The sequence below is a fragment of the Rhagoletis pomonella genome, unplaced genomic scaffold (genome assembly GCF_013731165.1).
Source record: "Rhagoletis pomonella isolate Grant_MI unplaced genomic scaffold, Rhpom_1.0 Rhpom_scaffold_00007, whole genome shotgun sequence".
Taxonomy (NCBI): Eukaryota; Metazoa; Arthropoda; class Insecta; order Diptera; family Tephritidae; genus Rhagoletis; species Rhagoletis pomonella.
Window position 1 is genome coordinate 69,883,963 of NW_023458561.1, and position 12,678 is coordinate 69,896,640.

Here is a 12,678-nt window from a genome sequence, read left to right on the forward strand (position 1 = left end):
TTTTTTTTTCGTACAATTGCTATAAAATTATTAGCAAGCTATCTGAAAAATTAATATATGGGTGTCAGATGAAAGATTGTTAAGAAACCTTCAGATTGAACATTTAAAATATTACTGAGGAGTTTTACAAGCGTTAAAAATTAAATTAATTTAATTTAAATGAACTACTACAATATGGGTATTAACCGAAAAGTTTTTGATAAATGTTTTAGTTCTAAACAACCTGTTTGAAAAATCATATTCTTATTGAATTAAAGACATGTGATAACTGGAATATGTATCAGAATATGGACGTCAGACAAGAGGGATTTAATAGGGTTTTAGTAGGAAAATATTTCGAAGAGGGTTGCCACCTGTTCTAAAAGTCGAGTTTAAATTAAAAATGTTCAGCTAGAACATGTAGAGTTTTCTGAGGTTTTTGAAGGGGGTTGCCACCTGTTTGAAATCTAGGTTCAAATACAATTATATCATAAGTTCAATGAGTTATTACAATCAGCATACATATTTATAGCAACGTAGCCGCTACAACAACAACAACCCCACATTTTTGAAAATTCAAATTCAACTTGAGTTATAGGAATTAACGGTTTAAGAAGTAAAACTAAAAATTTTCAATCATTTCCATGAATTATTACAATAGATATAGGTTTTAACCGAAGTTATTTTTAAATGGCTTAATTTGTAAACTACATTTCATTTCATTTATTAATAAAATTATTTGCACAATAAGATCAAAAGAAAGATATTTATAGCGCAACAAAAAAATCATAACAGTACATATGTATGTACATATAACTAAAACAGCAAAAATTACTTAAGACTAAATAAAAGTAACACAATATAATTAACAGAGTAGTATTTTTAAGTGAGTTCTACAATTCCAGGACATATACTTAAAGTAAGACTTAATTAGACAAGTACATAGAGAGCAAATCACAGGGACTGAAGTGAAGCTAACGGAAATACGCATACAGAACATTTTTAGAGTTGCTTTTGTTTAAGCTACTGCGAATATGGGATGGAATAGAGTTCCAGATGCGGATAGCATTGACAAAGAATAGCCGTGCAGAGCTGAAATAATTGTAGGTAGGAACAGTCAAGTCCTTTACTCGAGTGGATTTGGGGAACGTTAATTTTTCATATAGATATGTACATGTACATAAGTATGAAAAAGTATCAAAAGAGAGAGGTTTAAAAGATAGTTTTAGTTTGAAAATATTTTGAAGATATTTAAAAAAATTTAAGTCTCCTGATTTTAAGTATGTTGATTTAATTCAAATAAATTAGACCTTATGTAGCACGTAGAAATCTCATAAACTCAGCGAAGCGGGTGAGAGTGATCTAGTCTTAAAATATATGCAATGTGGTTGTTCACGCTGATTAGGTATTTCATTGATTCTTACAAAGAAGTTGGAAACCATGTGCCTATGTACTTATTTAAAAACATCATTAGAGTCTGGTAATGTTTACGAAGATATCAACATTCATACATATGCATCTAATACGGGAAGACTGATATTCTAAAATATGTATTTACATACTACAGCCTTAAAAGGATTTACTTTTCTGAAATGCAAATAAAAATTGATTTTCTGAATTGCCGCGCTTTACGTAAACCTAGCTAAACCTAGCTGACCCACACATTTTTGCGAATTTCTCAGAAACCAATGGAACACCTAAATTAATTTTGGAGGCCCTAATTAACACCTAAAAGACACCTAATTCCTAGCTAATTTTTGATTTTTGGCGACTTGGGTCAGCTAGGTTTACGGACGTGGTAGCACCCGTTATATTCACCATCTCAGCCATTTTAAATTGTTTACTTGTTTACAGTTTTGTGAAAATAGCCAAAAACCGATGTAATGGAAAGCCAACCCATCAATATATATATTTTTTTTCGGGTCGATTTTCACCAAAATTTTCCCGCCTGCGCTGCCCATCACTGATTTAGATACATATTCGAATTTGCGGATGCCAGGACTATCCGTAGTCAAAAATCAGATTGAATATCCCAGCCCTACTTTCCATCAATATCGTTTTTGATTTTTGTTTTCATCAAAAACCTTCCAATCAGCATTTTACTTTTTATAAACATTTCAAATTAGTCCAACTGATCCATAATTTCCCTCATACATCTATGTACATACCTGGCAATGCTGTTTTTTTTGCAGTCTCGTTCTATCCGGCTCATTCGCTTTTGTTGTTTTTGGCGATTCCGTTGTATTGTTGTTAGTGCTGTATCCTTTGAACAATCCTGTCGATTAAAGCGAAAGGATGTATGTATGTAGGTGCTTCCAAGCGTCTGATAGCAAATTAGAATGTCTATCCGTCCAATCGCAGTGGCTTCAGGACAGTTCCACAAAAAACTACTTCAGCACTAGAATTAAAATTTCACATTATCCAAGTTCTCTTTGAGAAACGTGTCCACAATTTCCTTTTTTGCCAAGCTCGTCTCGCAAAAAGCGCTGGAAATATTCATTTGACAGAGACAATGGACAGAGCCTTCTTCAACACAAAATCTTCCTCAAATTTCTACTTCGAAATTTCTTTACACTTTAAATATTTATTGCCGATTTTCATAATTCAAGTAGTACTAGTAATTTGCATCCGAGCTATGTGTAAAATTCACTACGGCATGTACACCTTTTTCACACAATTTTCCATTTCCAATGGCGTAAAACACTTTTCCACAATTTCACTTTGTCTGCTATTCGTAGCCCACAGATGAAAAAATCAACGGATAGCGGAACCGCGAATGCAACGAGCGCGCACAGCTGCCATTTTACGAATAACAAGCGGCTAGAAAATTGAAAACACAAATGCCAAAATCCAAAGAACGTAGAAATAGAGATGGAAGGCTATCGATGATACTGAATATCGATATTTGCAGCAATTAGCGTAACAGAGAACGTTAAACACCTTAAATGTAAAACGTTAAATCAAAGAACGTAAATCTATTTATTTATTTATTTATGTAAATTTATTTATTTATGTATAACAACTGAGATAGAAAAATAAAAAAGTGCTTAATCTTTACATTGCTATCTTCACCTGATCATTAAGCTATGCAGGCCGATTCTGAACAGCAACTCCCCGGGTGTTTTCTCTCTTTTCCCTTTCCTCCTATCATGAATAAAAATTTCATGACGGTTTTTAATATTAAATGGCGAAGTTGAGCTCTCAAGAAAGTGTCAAACAGCTTTTTCGAAGTTCGAATTCCTCCTCCCAAATTTTCGGGTAAAATGCTACGCCTGTGCGCTAATAATTGGGGGATTTCTTTCTCGGGAGAAACCAATTCCCGGAGAACAAACCTCCCGGTAGTATTCACCCTCATTGCGAGAGTCGTGTCGAATGCCAGTCGTTTTTCGAGAGTCGAATCGTATCGAAAATTGCACGTCATTGCCTAAAATTTCCACTCGACTAGTGTATTAAAACGGAAAAACTTGGCAGCACTGTAGTTTTCGACGATTTTGGTCGTTTACTTATTTCATTACGACAATAGACAATGCTACTGTTGTCGAGCCGTACAATTTAACCTAATTTACGACCTACGCAATGAGGCTGTTTAAGAATTGACCTCATAAGCTTACAAAGGAAGTATTAATTGAAGTCCCACCGATGCACCTGCTGCTCTCGGAAGAAATATACATTAAAAAAAAAATAATAAAACGTATTTTCCCATTGACCTTATTCTATAATCGCAAAAATAGGTCCGTTTTTATTGACAGAACTTCTTCCAGTTAAATGTCGCTTTGAGATTTCTCCATGGAATATGGAGTACTTAACTAAAACTCATTGTTAATGAAGAAAAAATTATATATTTTTATTAGATTAATTATCTTTTAAATAACATCCATATACATTATTCTTGTTCTGTCTTCCATTTGATATCCCGTTTGTGTTGAACAAATAACAAAAAAGCTTTTGTGTATTAAAAATAACTTAAAAGTACATATAGCGTTTCTATACAGATCACAAGCAGCAAACATGTCTATGGACCTGTGGCAAGTGCTTATCTTTTGAAAATATACATATGTACATACGTATGTATGTAAAATTATTGCCTACAAGTTAACAATATTTTGTACATTACAAATCCATACTCCTGGTCAAGGTTTCGGAAACTATTCCCGCGATCAAGTAACATAGTCATGAAGCGAAACCATAGTCAATAAAGCGGAATTATTGTACATGTAAATTTAAGAAAAAAAGTATCATACAAAATTTTTAAGAATGTTTTTTTTTATTTTTATTTAAGTCGCACTTGTGGTAGACATCTACACATGTTGAACCGCCAACTTGAGTTGTCCCTTTGGAGCAAGTACCAAGCGTGTGTTGTCGTACACTAGTGGAATCGGAGTTTCTGGACATGGACTGAAACTGAAGTCACGCAACAATGAGGCGAGACCAACGAGCATTTGCATTTCGGCGAATTTTTGCGCCAGGCAGTATCTCCTACCGACTCCGAATGGCAGAAAAGCCATCGGATGACGTCTCTTCACATTTTCCTTATTAAAACGTTCTGGATCGAACTTGTTTGGCTCGGGATAAAGTTCAGGATCACGGTGTATCGCCGCTACAGGAATAACCAGATGATTGTCTGTGCATAGCATGAAAACGGAGTTTGGTACTTCGTAATCTTCGTTGGTATTCCGCAACAAAAAGGCATAGGGGGTATGTTTGCGCAGGGTTTCTGGAATGAGCAAGAAATTTTATAATAACGACCATGATACAAATATTTAAAGGTAAAACCATGATAAAACTATTTAAATATTTTATCTTGATAACGACTTGTACAAAATTCAAGCTTGTATCCGATGTCATAATTTATAAAGCTATCAGAAGACTTTATATAAAACTGTATCTACCTGATTTGAGATTTTATACTCGTTTATGTCAAAAGTGGGGATTCCAACTTTAATTAGATTACGTCCAAACGTACAAACTTAAGTTTAAGAAGAGATTATTTTTAAGCTCACCGTGTAGGCATTGTTTCAGCAGACGCATCTGCTTCAATCTCGCGTTGTCCATGCCATTTTCATTTTGCCTGCATACACCGCGTATCTCTTCACGTACCAGACGCTGTAAATCCGGCTGAAGCGCCAATTCGTACAGACAGAATGTCATCGCTGAGTTGCATGTCTCCAGGCCCATCAAAATAAATGAAAAAGCCTGTGCTGCTATTTCTTCGTCACTCAAACGCCTTTCCGGATCTCGATGTCGTTTTAGTTCAGCGAACATTTGAAAAAAACTATTTCGGTTATCTATGCGACTCCACTCTTGCTCAAATAGCTTCTGCCGCACCAGCTTGAGAAAGTAGTGGGTGGCAGCTTGTTCATAGTTCTTGTAGCGCAACAAACGTGCTAAATTTGGAAAGTACATAAGGAAATATAATCGAAACATATTGAAGTCTTTGAGGTAACTTCGCGCCATGCGACGGAATTCTGTATCGGTATTTAGTAGTGTTTCGCCACTTATACCGAAAGCCAATGTTGAAATTACGTCGATATTGTAGCAGTCCACTAGTTTATCTATTGGTACTGCATTAGGTGGCTGCGATTGTGTCAAAGAGCGATGCATGGTAGCCGCAACCCTTTCCAAAGTGGGTAGCATCTGAGATATACGCTCCTCTTCAAATGTTGGACATACAGCGATGCTTAAGCGGTGCCACGCCGCTCCATCTTGTTGCAATAAATTTGCAGAAAGCGGATCATGCGGGGCATTGCCGAATACGCCACGCTCCCTGAAGTTGTCAGAATGTGTTACAAGTACATTCCGCACCAACTCCAAATCTAATACTAGAACCATTGGTTTTAAGTATGCATAACAGCCTATGAAGGGGGCTTGTCCTTTGTACTTTTCGTATATTTGCTCCAGCACAGCGCTGATGTGACGTTTGGTTCCAACGCCTCTTAAATTGCCCACCAAGAATTTCGGCTTCTCATGTAAAATGCCACGCCGTTTCCAGTGCGATAGGCTTGTCTTGACGATAAAATAGAAAATGGAGGCAACACTCAGAGCGGTGCATAATAAGCGTTGGAGAAATTCCATTTTTTTGTAATATTGTAAGCCGTTTTGGGCTTCAATTCAGTTGATTAATAAATACTTATGTATGTAGGTGTTTAGCTGTTAGTAAAATTTTACATGTCGAATAATGTCTTTTGTTTATGATTGCGCAAGCTAACTTCGCAACACCAATTCAGGAGCGATCAGCATGCCCATGGGCTTATGTACGGACTGCTAGTGCTTATCGCAGTCATTTCTTAAAATTCTCTCGTTCTTTTCGTTATCAATGGTTACAACAGCTGGGCCCGATATGCATACGTGCTAAATGTTAAAGAAATTAGAAGAATGCAATGAGTCATATTAATATAAAAAAAAAAAAAACAAATATGTGTTGATAGCTCCTTCGACATGCAAAACTCCAAAAGTTTGTATTTGTAGTGATAGCAATTCAATTTTATTCAGCAAATGTGTTCTAACAGTCAAAAATTCGCTAATGAATTTCAACACTTAATAGATCAATAATACAAATACATAGTACATGTGTATGTATTTATTGTCCAGGTGTTTTCGTTCTTTGGCATCTTTTCATTTAAGTTGGGGTAAACAAATATTATAGAAGGAACTATCAACAAACTCCGAAGTGTGTTGCCAACGTATGTAGCCGCGATCAACTAGCTCTTGCACAGATTCAGGAATGCCGACAAAGTGGGGATCCTGAAAGAGGAATTATAAGGGAGTAATTAATATAGAAACTAATTCAACTGTATATAGACATTTATAAACTAAAAAAGGGGAGACATTTTAAAACTCATAAATGTGTATTTTAACTTTGGCAACAGGCGATTAAAAATAACTTAAGCAATGTAGGTATTTTCATGTATGTATTTTCGACTTTGACCGCAAAAGCAATCATTTCAGCGGCTTCACTTATTGTAAAATGATTAAAGCATTTTTAAACACGAATTGTTGCGTCGGACTGTGCTGTTCAATTGAACGTGCCAAAGATACCCTAAAAGGAATGGTGGCAACTACACCGCGATCACCACCACCGCCTGTTAACTAGTTACGCACCATTAAATTTGTTATTAAACCTCTTAATACAAGTTGAACCGACAAGGTCATTTGCATAATAAACGTCTCTCCATTTCAATACTTTCCCGTTTTTCCCTATATATGTATGTGGGCAAATTTTTATGTACGTACATTCATCTACATATCCTTGCAGTAAAATTTAGAGGCAGTCTGGCAAAGCGCTAGTTCCGAACTCCATATTTCAGAACTATCTCTGAACTAGTGCAAAACGGCTGCAGAGCGGGACAGTTGAAACTTGCGGAAACCTGCGACTCAGGGCCAAATTTACAGTGCGTAGTTAACTCAGAATCGTCAGCTAACTATAGTTTTTTGTACTGAAAACCTATAGTTAAATGCCGTTAAATTGGCCCTAAACATCGTTGGTCACGAGTTCAAAAGCGCGGTGGAGGCAGTTGTGAGTTTTCAGATTTAATGAATTTAAATTGTTGCGTGCCGCTATTGATTCAATGATGAATCATGGTGCCGCTTACAATATTTTTCGTTTTTTTTAAATAAAATATATAACAAAAATTAAATCTGTAGAAGAAAAGAAAACCCGAAAAAATATCCAAAAATCGAATATTAAAAACGTTTTCTTATAAAAAAAAATGCCAAAATGAACGCGTTAAAAACGACTGCCACTAAACCATTGCTTGGGAATTGAGCCAGAATTAGTAGTGTCGGCAAAAGGTCTAGTTCTACGCTAATTCTGAGCAAGTCAGATTTTCTGCAGGGCTGTTAATAAACACTAATTGAAATATATATATACCTAAGTACCTACTTACAATGACCAGAAGATAAACTTGATTTCCGCTAATATGAATGCCTGCAAGTCCTTTAGATGCAGCGTCCATGTCGCCACCCATCATAACAAGTCCTCCAAATTCTTCAAAATATTTCTTCAGTACATTGGCGTACTTCTTCAAATCGTCATGGTGTGCAATATGAATGATTTTGCATACAACATCGTACAGCATATCCAAAACATAGAATACTTCGATTGCGCCAATCCAATCGCGTGAGCCCACAAACTCACTGGATTTATCACCAATCTGCACCAGAGTTTGTTGTATCTCTTTAATCGATGGCACCGCTGTATTAGACTCGTTGGCGCTGCGTTTGCCTACGATCCAGGAACAGATGGACTGCAGCGTGCGATAGGCACAACCCCAGCCATTGTCATTGAAACCGTCGCAACCGTAGTGAAAATATACAAAATCTCCTTCTGTATACAAAGTTTCGCAACTGTATCCTAAAGTGCAAGTTACTGACGGTGGTGGCAAATATTTGTGCACGTTGTGAAGGAGTGGATATGGGTAACACTTGCGTGACAGTTGATTGTTTTGTGGGGCGCCTTCTTCCATTTTTTACTTTATTTTGCTTGTATACTCAATATTCGCTATAAATCGCCCACTCGATTTCTATTTTTTAGCTTCTTCAACAGTGTCTCCGTGCTAAGAAGTATACCTAGCTGCCGCGGCTACATCATACGTTGTCTTTGTCACTAAAAAAGAGACCATATATCTCCCAGTAATAATTTTCTTTGTAAACAAACGCGCCACTTCGCAACCAAAAGCTAAAAATTAAATAAAATCTAGATTTTCTATGCCTTGGATTTTCTGCACCTCTGCCGACGCAGATTCGTATTTTGCTTCTTGCTGCTTTGGGTTTTCTTGTTGTTGGTAACTATGGAAAACTATCGATGGGGCTATCTCGATAGTATCTATGATTTCATTTTGCCGCCTCTATCGAAGTTTTCTAAGGTCGGTGTTAAACTATGTTCACATATCAATATTATCTCAATCAAAGCTCGTTTTTTAATCACCCCGTTTACACAGGCAAATCTCAGATTATTAGCCGTCAAATTTGTTGTGCTTGTTATTCTCACATCTCAAGGAAAAGTTATGTTTCTTCTCTGTGCCACCGTGATCACGTTTTTCTGCTATAATAAGCAATATAAATATATTTTAACTTAACATTTTATTAAAAATACCTTTACAAACCTCTTTTACTTGCTAGCGTACATTTTTGTTTACTTTTACATTTGGCATTTCTTCTCTCTTTCGCAAAAACAATCGATAAAACTAGGACGGACACCGAAAAGTTATCGGTTAAATCTGAGATTATTTTATAATTACAGATTAACAAGGGACGAATTTTATATGGATAATCTCTTGTTATAATTACAGATTACGGTGTTAAGCTCGATAATGAGGATAATCTACTTATATGTGAACCTAGTATTATGCAGACAAATTTTGTTTGCCAAATTAAATGGCGGCTGCTTAGTTTGCTCGGAGGTGGTTATGTCGAGTTTGGCACAGGGTTGCACGCTCATTATGGTTTTCATGGCTATTGCCAACACGAAATGAGAATTTTGTGTATAGCAACAATTGTCTAAAATTTTTGTATATGACAACGCCGAATTTGCTGCAGTTTGACCAAACAAAATTAGTTTGCTGTGAGAGTCGCCAAACTCGCTCTCTCCGAGTTTGCTGCAACAACAATTGCACGCAGTTTGCCAAACAAAATTTCTGCATAACACTGACCTAAGTGCTCATTTACAGTAGCTACACACGACGAGCATATCCGCGCACATGCGCACATGCTCGTCGTTTGTAGGGCGGTTTGCGCGCATGCTCGCCAAAAATCAAAAAATTTTGATTTTCAGCGAGCATGCTCGTCGTTACGTAGAGTAGAAATAGGGGGACACATACACACGGCGATTTTTGTCGCCGCAACTCGACGTTTGTTGGAGAGAGCGTGACGAGGAAAGGAGAGGGGCAACGAGTTGCTCGTGCTCGGGCAACACGCTTTGTGCTCTCGTTCGCCTGTGTAAATTGAACCCCTGTTCACAGCTGACAACAACAATTGCATACACACAAATCGCCGTGTGTTAATGAAACGAGCAACACCAAAAGGGAATGTGAAAAATCGCGTCGACAAAAGTTTCCGTGTATAAACACAGTTTAACACTATCGATGGTTGTATATTTTTCTAAACACTATCGATTGTTGTATATTAGGGGTTTCCCTTAACCTCGTAAAAGCCCCGCACAGCTCGTAAATTTACGAGCATCGTAAAAGAACTGTCAAAATTTGTATGGAGCTTTATATACAAACCTCTCATAAATTAAAAGGCGAATTTGATGCGTAAACGACCTCGTAAACTTCACTGTCGCCGAGGGGCCGAAATTTTTATACTAAAATGTATGATAAATATCATCCACTAACTGTATTGACTTACTTTTTCTGCTAATTTTCGGAATTTCTAATTGTATTTTAGCCAAGAGTGATAGACACAAGATGGCGGGATGTAATGAAAAATACTACGAAACAAAAATGGCTTCACAAAATCCTGGTTGATCTGTCAAACAGTCCACTTATTTACATTTTTCTCAAAGGGGGCATTTCCATAAAAGCCTCGTCAATTTACGAGTCAAAGCGACGCCAACGCCGACGCAACGCCAAAGTTGTATGTGGACGGGCCTTAAGACTTAACGAGTTTAAGGGAATCCCCTAATATTACATTTACATTGGACCAAAATGCGTGATTTTAAATCAGTCATTTGAAGGTGTTTACACTGCTTGATCCGCATTTGCTTTGACTTCTCATCAAATGAAAAGGGAAGACAAAAACAAAATGTATGTAAACAAACACTACATTTATTATATTGTTAACGCTTTTTGGACACAAAAAGGCAATTATTCTTTGATTAAACTAAAAATGTGTAAAGCTCTTGTATAAATTAACAATTTTTACACACAAATTTCAAAGATTTATTTATTTCGTTGTGTTTGTTTTGTGTTTGAAAAATTCCAAATGTCAAAGACAAACCAAAGCTTTTGTGGAACTTTTGTTTCTGAGTGCGTTCAATAAAATAGTACGGCAATTGGAACGCATTTGTTTCGTGATTTTGTGTAAATGCGTCGAAATGCGTCATTCTGGAAATGTGAATTTGTATGGAGAAATGCGTGATTTGGCCTCGCATTTGAGGTTTCTCGCCCAAATGACGCATTTGGGCTCAATGTAAATGTAATATAATAGCTCAAGTCACTAGAAGTATGTTCACATATAAATATTATCTCAGTCAAAGCTCGTTTTTTAATCACCCCGTTTACACAGGCAAATCTCAGACCACTCAGGTGTTTTGGAGCCGTCAGTGTACCACTGTATTGTGCTCGCCTGTATGTGCCTTTCCATAATAGAGGTACACCAGGTCGCCTTGCTTTAAGTGTAGGTCCTGAAATTCCTTTTAAAGACAACCTGTCTGTTGATATCGTCCCTGGGAAACAAGGCCAGGGAGAGCTGGGTACCTAGCTTGTGCCTGTTTCTAGATGATAACACCTTGCCTTTGCCGAATCCCTCCCTCGCAAAGTTAAGGAGGGTTCGCTTTGCAACCTGTTCAACTGAGAGATGCAGTGGTTCGAGTTCCAGCATTACCACCAGCGCTGCCTTCAGGCATGTGCGCATTGCTCCCGTAATGCAAACACATGCCAGACGTTGAAGCTTAGGGAGGGTTTGCCTCACCGCTACCATAGTAGTCCTGGAAAACCGCGTCATAAGTCACTATAGGCCTCACTATCATGGTGTACATCCATCCAGACGTTTGCACACTATCATCGCTCTCGTAGCCTTAGAGGTGACCGAATCAACATCCAGTAATCTCTCTTACCTGCCTTCGGGATAAAGATAACCCTGGCCCTCTGTCACACCTTGGGAATGTGGGCCAGTGCTAGACTGTTCCTCATAATATCCACAAGATGTGGAAGTAGGAGCTCCCCGCCCTGCTTTAGCAACACCGGACATATACCATCCACCCCAGGGGCCTTGTACCGTTCGAAGGAGTCCAAAGCCCACCGCACTGTTTGGCGGTTTACAAGGCTTTTAGCCAGCTTCCAGTCCGGTGTCGATGGCCTGAACGCACGGAACATCGCTTCCCCGGCGGTTGGAATGGCGTCCGGAAAGTGGGACGACAGCAGGGCAGTACCTGAAAACGTCCCATTAGGTAGCCTAATAGCGAATCTGGTGCCTGTGTTGTCCCTTGCCAAAGCTTTATGAAGTCTAGCAGCTGCAGGAGTGGATGCGATGTTCTCACAAAAGGTCCTGAAGCCGCTACGCTTGGCTTTTCTAATCTCCTTATTGTACTTTGTCAGACTGACTGAGTATTCCTCCCAGTTCCCCGTGCACTTTGCCCTATTGAAAAGTCTGCGCACCTCCTTCCTAAGAACCGAGAGTTCCCGTGACCACCAGGGAGACTGAGCCTTCCGCTTAGGCTTTGACACGGGACAGCTGGACGCAAAGGCATCTAGAATAGCTCCGTTCAGCCTATTAACCCTGTCCTCTAACGCCATACAATCTACTTTTCTTTGCTGTACCTCTATCCTAGGTAGGTTCAGTCTAAGTACCTCTTCATATTTGACTCAGTCTGTTTTCCTGGGTTTCTCCTGGGGTAACCTCTCTGACAAACAGCTCCCAGTGCAAACCGGACAATCCTGTGATGCGACAGTGAGGGCTCAGATAAGACTGAACTCACCGGAGCTGGGGCCTGTGCCGGTTCTATTTGCTGGTTGGCTGGTACCTGCGCCGGTTCTGTCAGCA

The 12,678-nt window shown here is 38.3% G+C and overlaps 2 protein-coding genes across 4 annotated transcripts; both read right to left on the reverse strand.

Annotated features, from left to right (window-relative positions):
- Positions 1–4,198: 4,198 nt before the first annotated feature.
- On the reverse strand, positions 4,199–8,833 carry LOC118743465 (probable cytochrome P450 6u1). 2 transcript variants are annotated; one of them, XM_036476158.1, is made up of 3 exons: positions 8,595–8,833; positions 4,980–6,327; positions 4,199–4,693 (listed from the first exon to the last, which is right to left on the reverse strand). In XM_036476158.1, exons 2-3 carry the CDS (start codon positions 6,049–6,051, stop codon positions 4,278–4,280), a joined length of 1,488 nt encoding a protein of 495 aa, XP_036332051.1. In that variant the 5' UTR covers positions 6,052–6,327; positions 8,595–8,833; the 3' UTR covers positions 4,199–4,277. The 2 variants fall into 2 exon arrangements, with proteins under 2 accessions (XP_036332051.1, XP_036332052.1); XM_036476159.1 differs by lacking the exon at positions 8,595–8,833 and having other exon boundaries at positions 4,980–5,982; positions 6,107–6,241.
- On the reverse strand, positions 6,370–8,595 carry LOC118743468 (probable Ufm1-specific protease 1). 2 transcript variants are annotated; one of them, XM_036476163.1, is made up of 2 exons: positions 7,863–8,595; positions 6,370–6,720 (listed from the first exon to the last, which is right to left on the reverse strand). In XM_036476163.1, the coding sequence occupies exons 1-2, from the start codon at positions 8,439–8,441 to the stop codon at positions 6,592–6,594; spliced, it is 708 nt and encodes a 235-aa protein (XP_036332056.1). In that variant the 5' UTR covers positions 8,442–8,595; the 3' UTR covers positions 6,370–6,591. The 2 variants fall into 2 exon arrangements, with proteins under 2 accessions (XP_036332056.1, XP_036332057.1); XM_036476164.1 differs by having other exon boundaries at positions 6,595–6,720; positions 7,859–8,595.
- Positions 8,834–12,678: the final 3,845 nt, after the last annotated feature.

Bases quoted from the DNA above. Each gene is read 5' to 3' on its own strand.
- LOC118743465 (XM_036476158.1), bottom strand. From the start codon at position 6,051: ATGGAATTTCTCCAACGCTTATTATGCACCGCTCTGAGTGTTGCCTCC. The intron at 4,694-4,979 runs GTGAGCTTAAAA...TGCTCATTCCAG, and splicing joins GCTGAAACAATGCCTACACG to AAACCCTGCGCAAACATACC.
- LOC118743468 (XM_036476163.1), bottom strand. From the start codon at position 8,441: ATGGAAGAAGGCGCCCCACAAAACAATCAACTGTCACGCAAGTGTTAC. The intron at 6,721-7,862 runs GTAAGTAGGTAC...TTCCTCTTTCAG, and splicing joins AAGTTTATCTTCTGGTCATT to GATCCCCACTTTGTCGGCAT.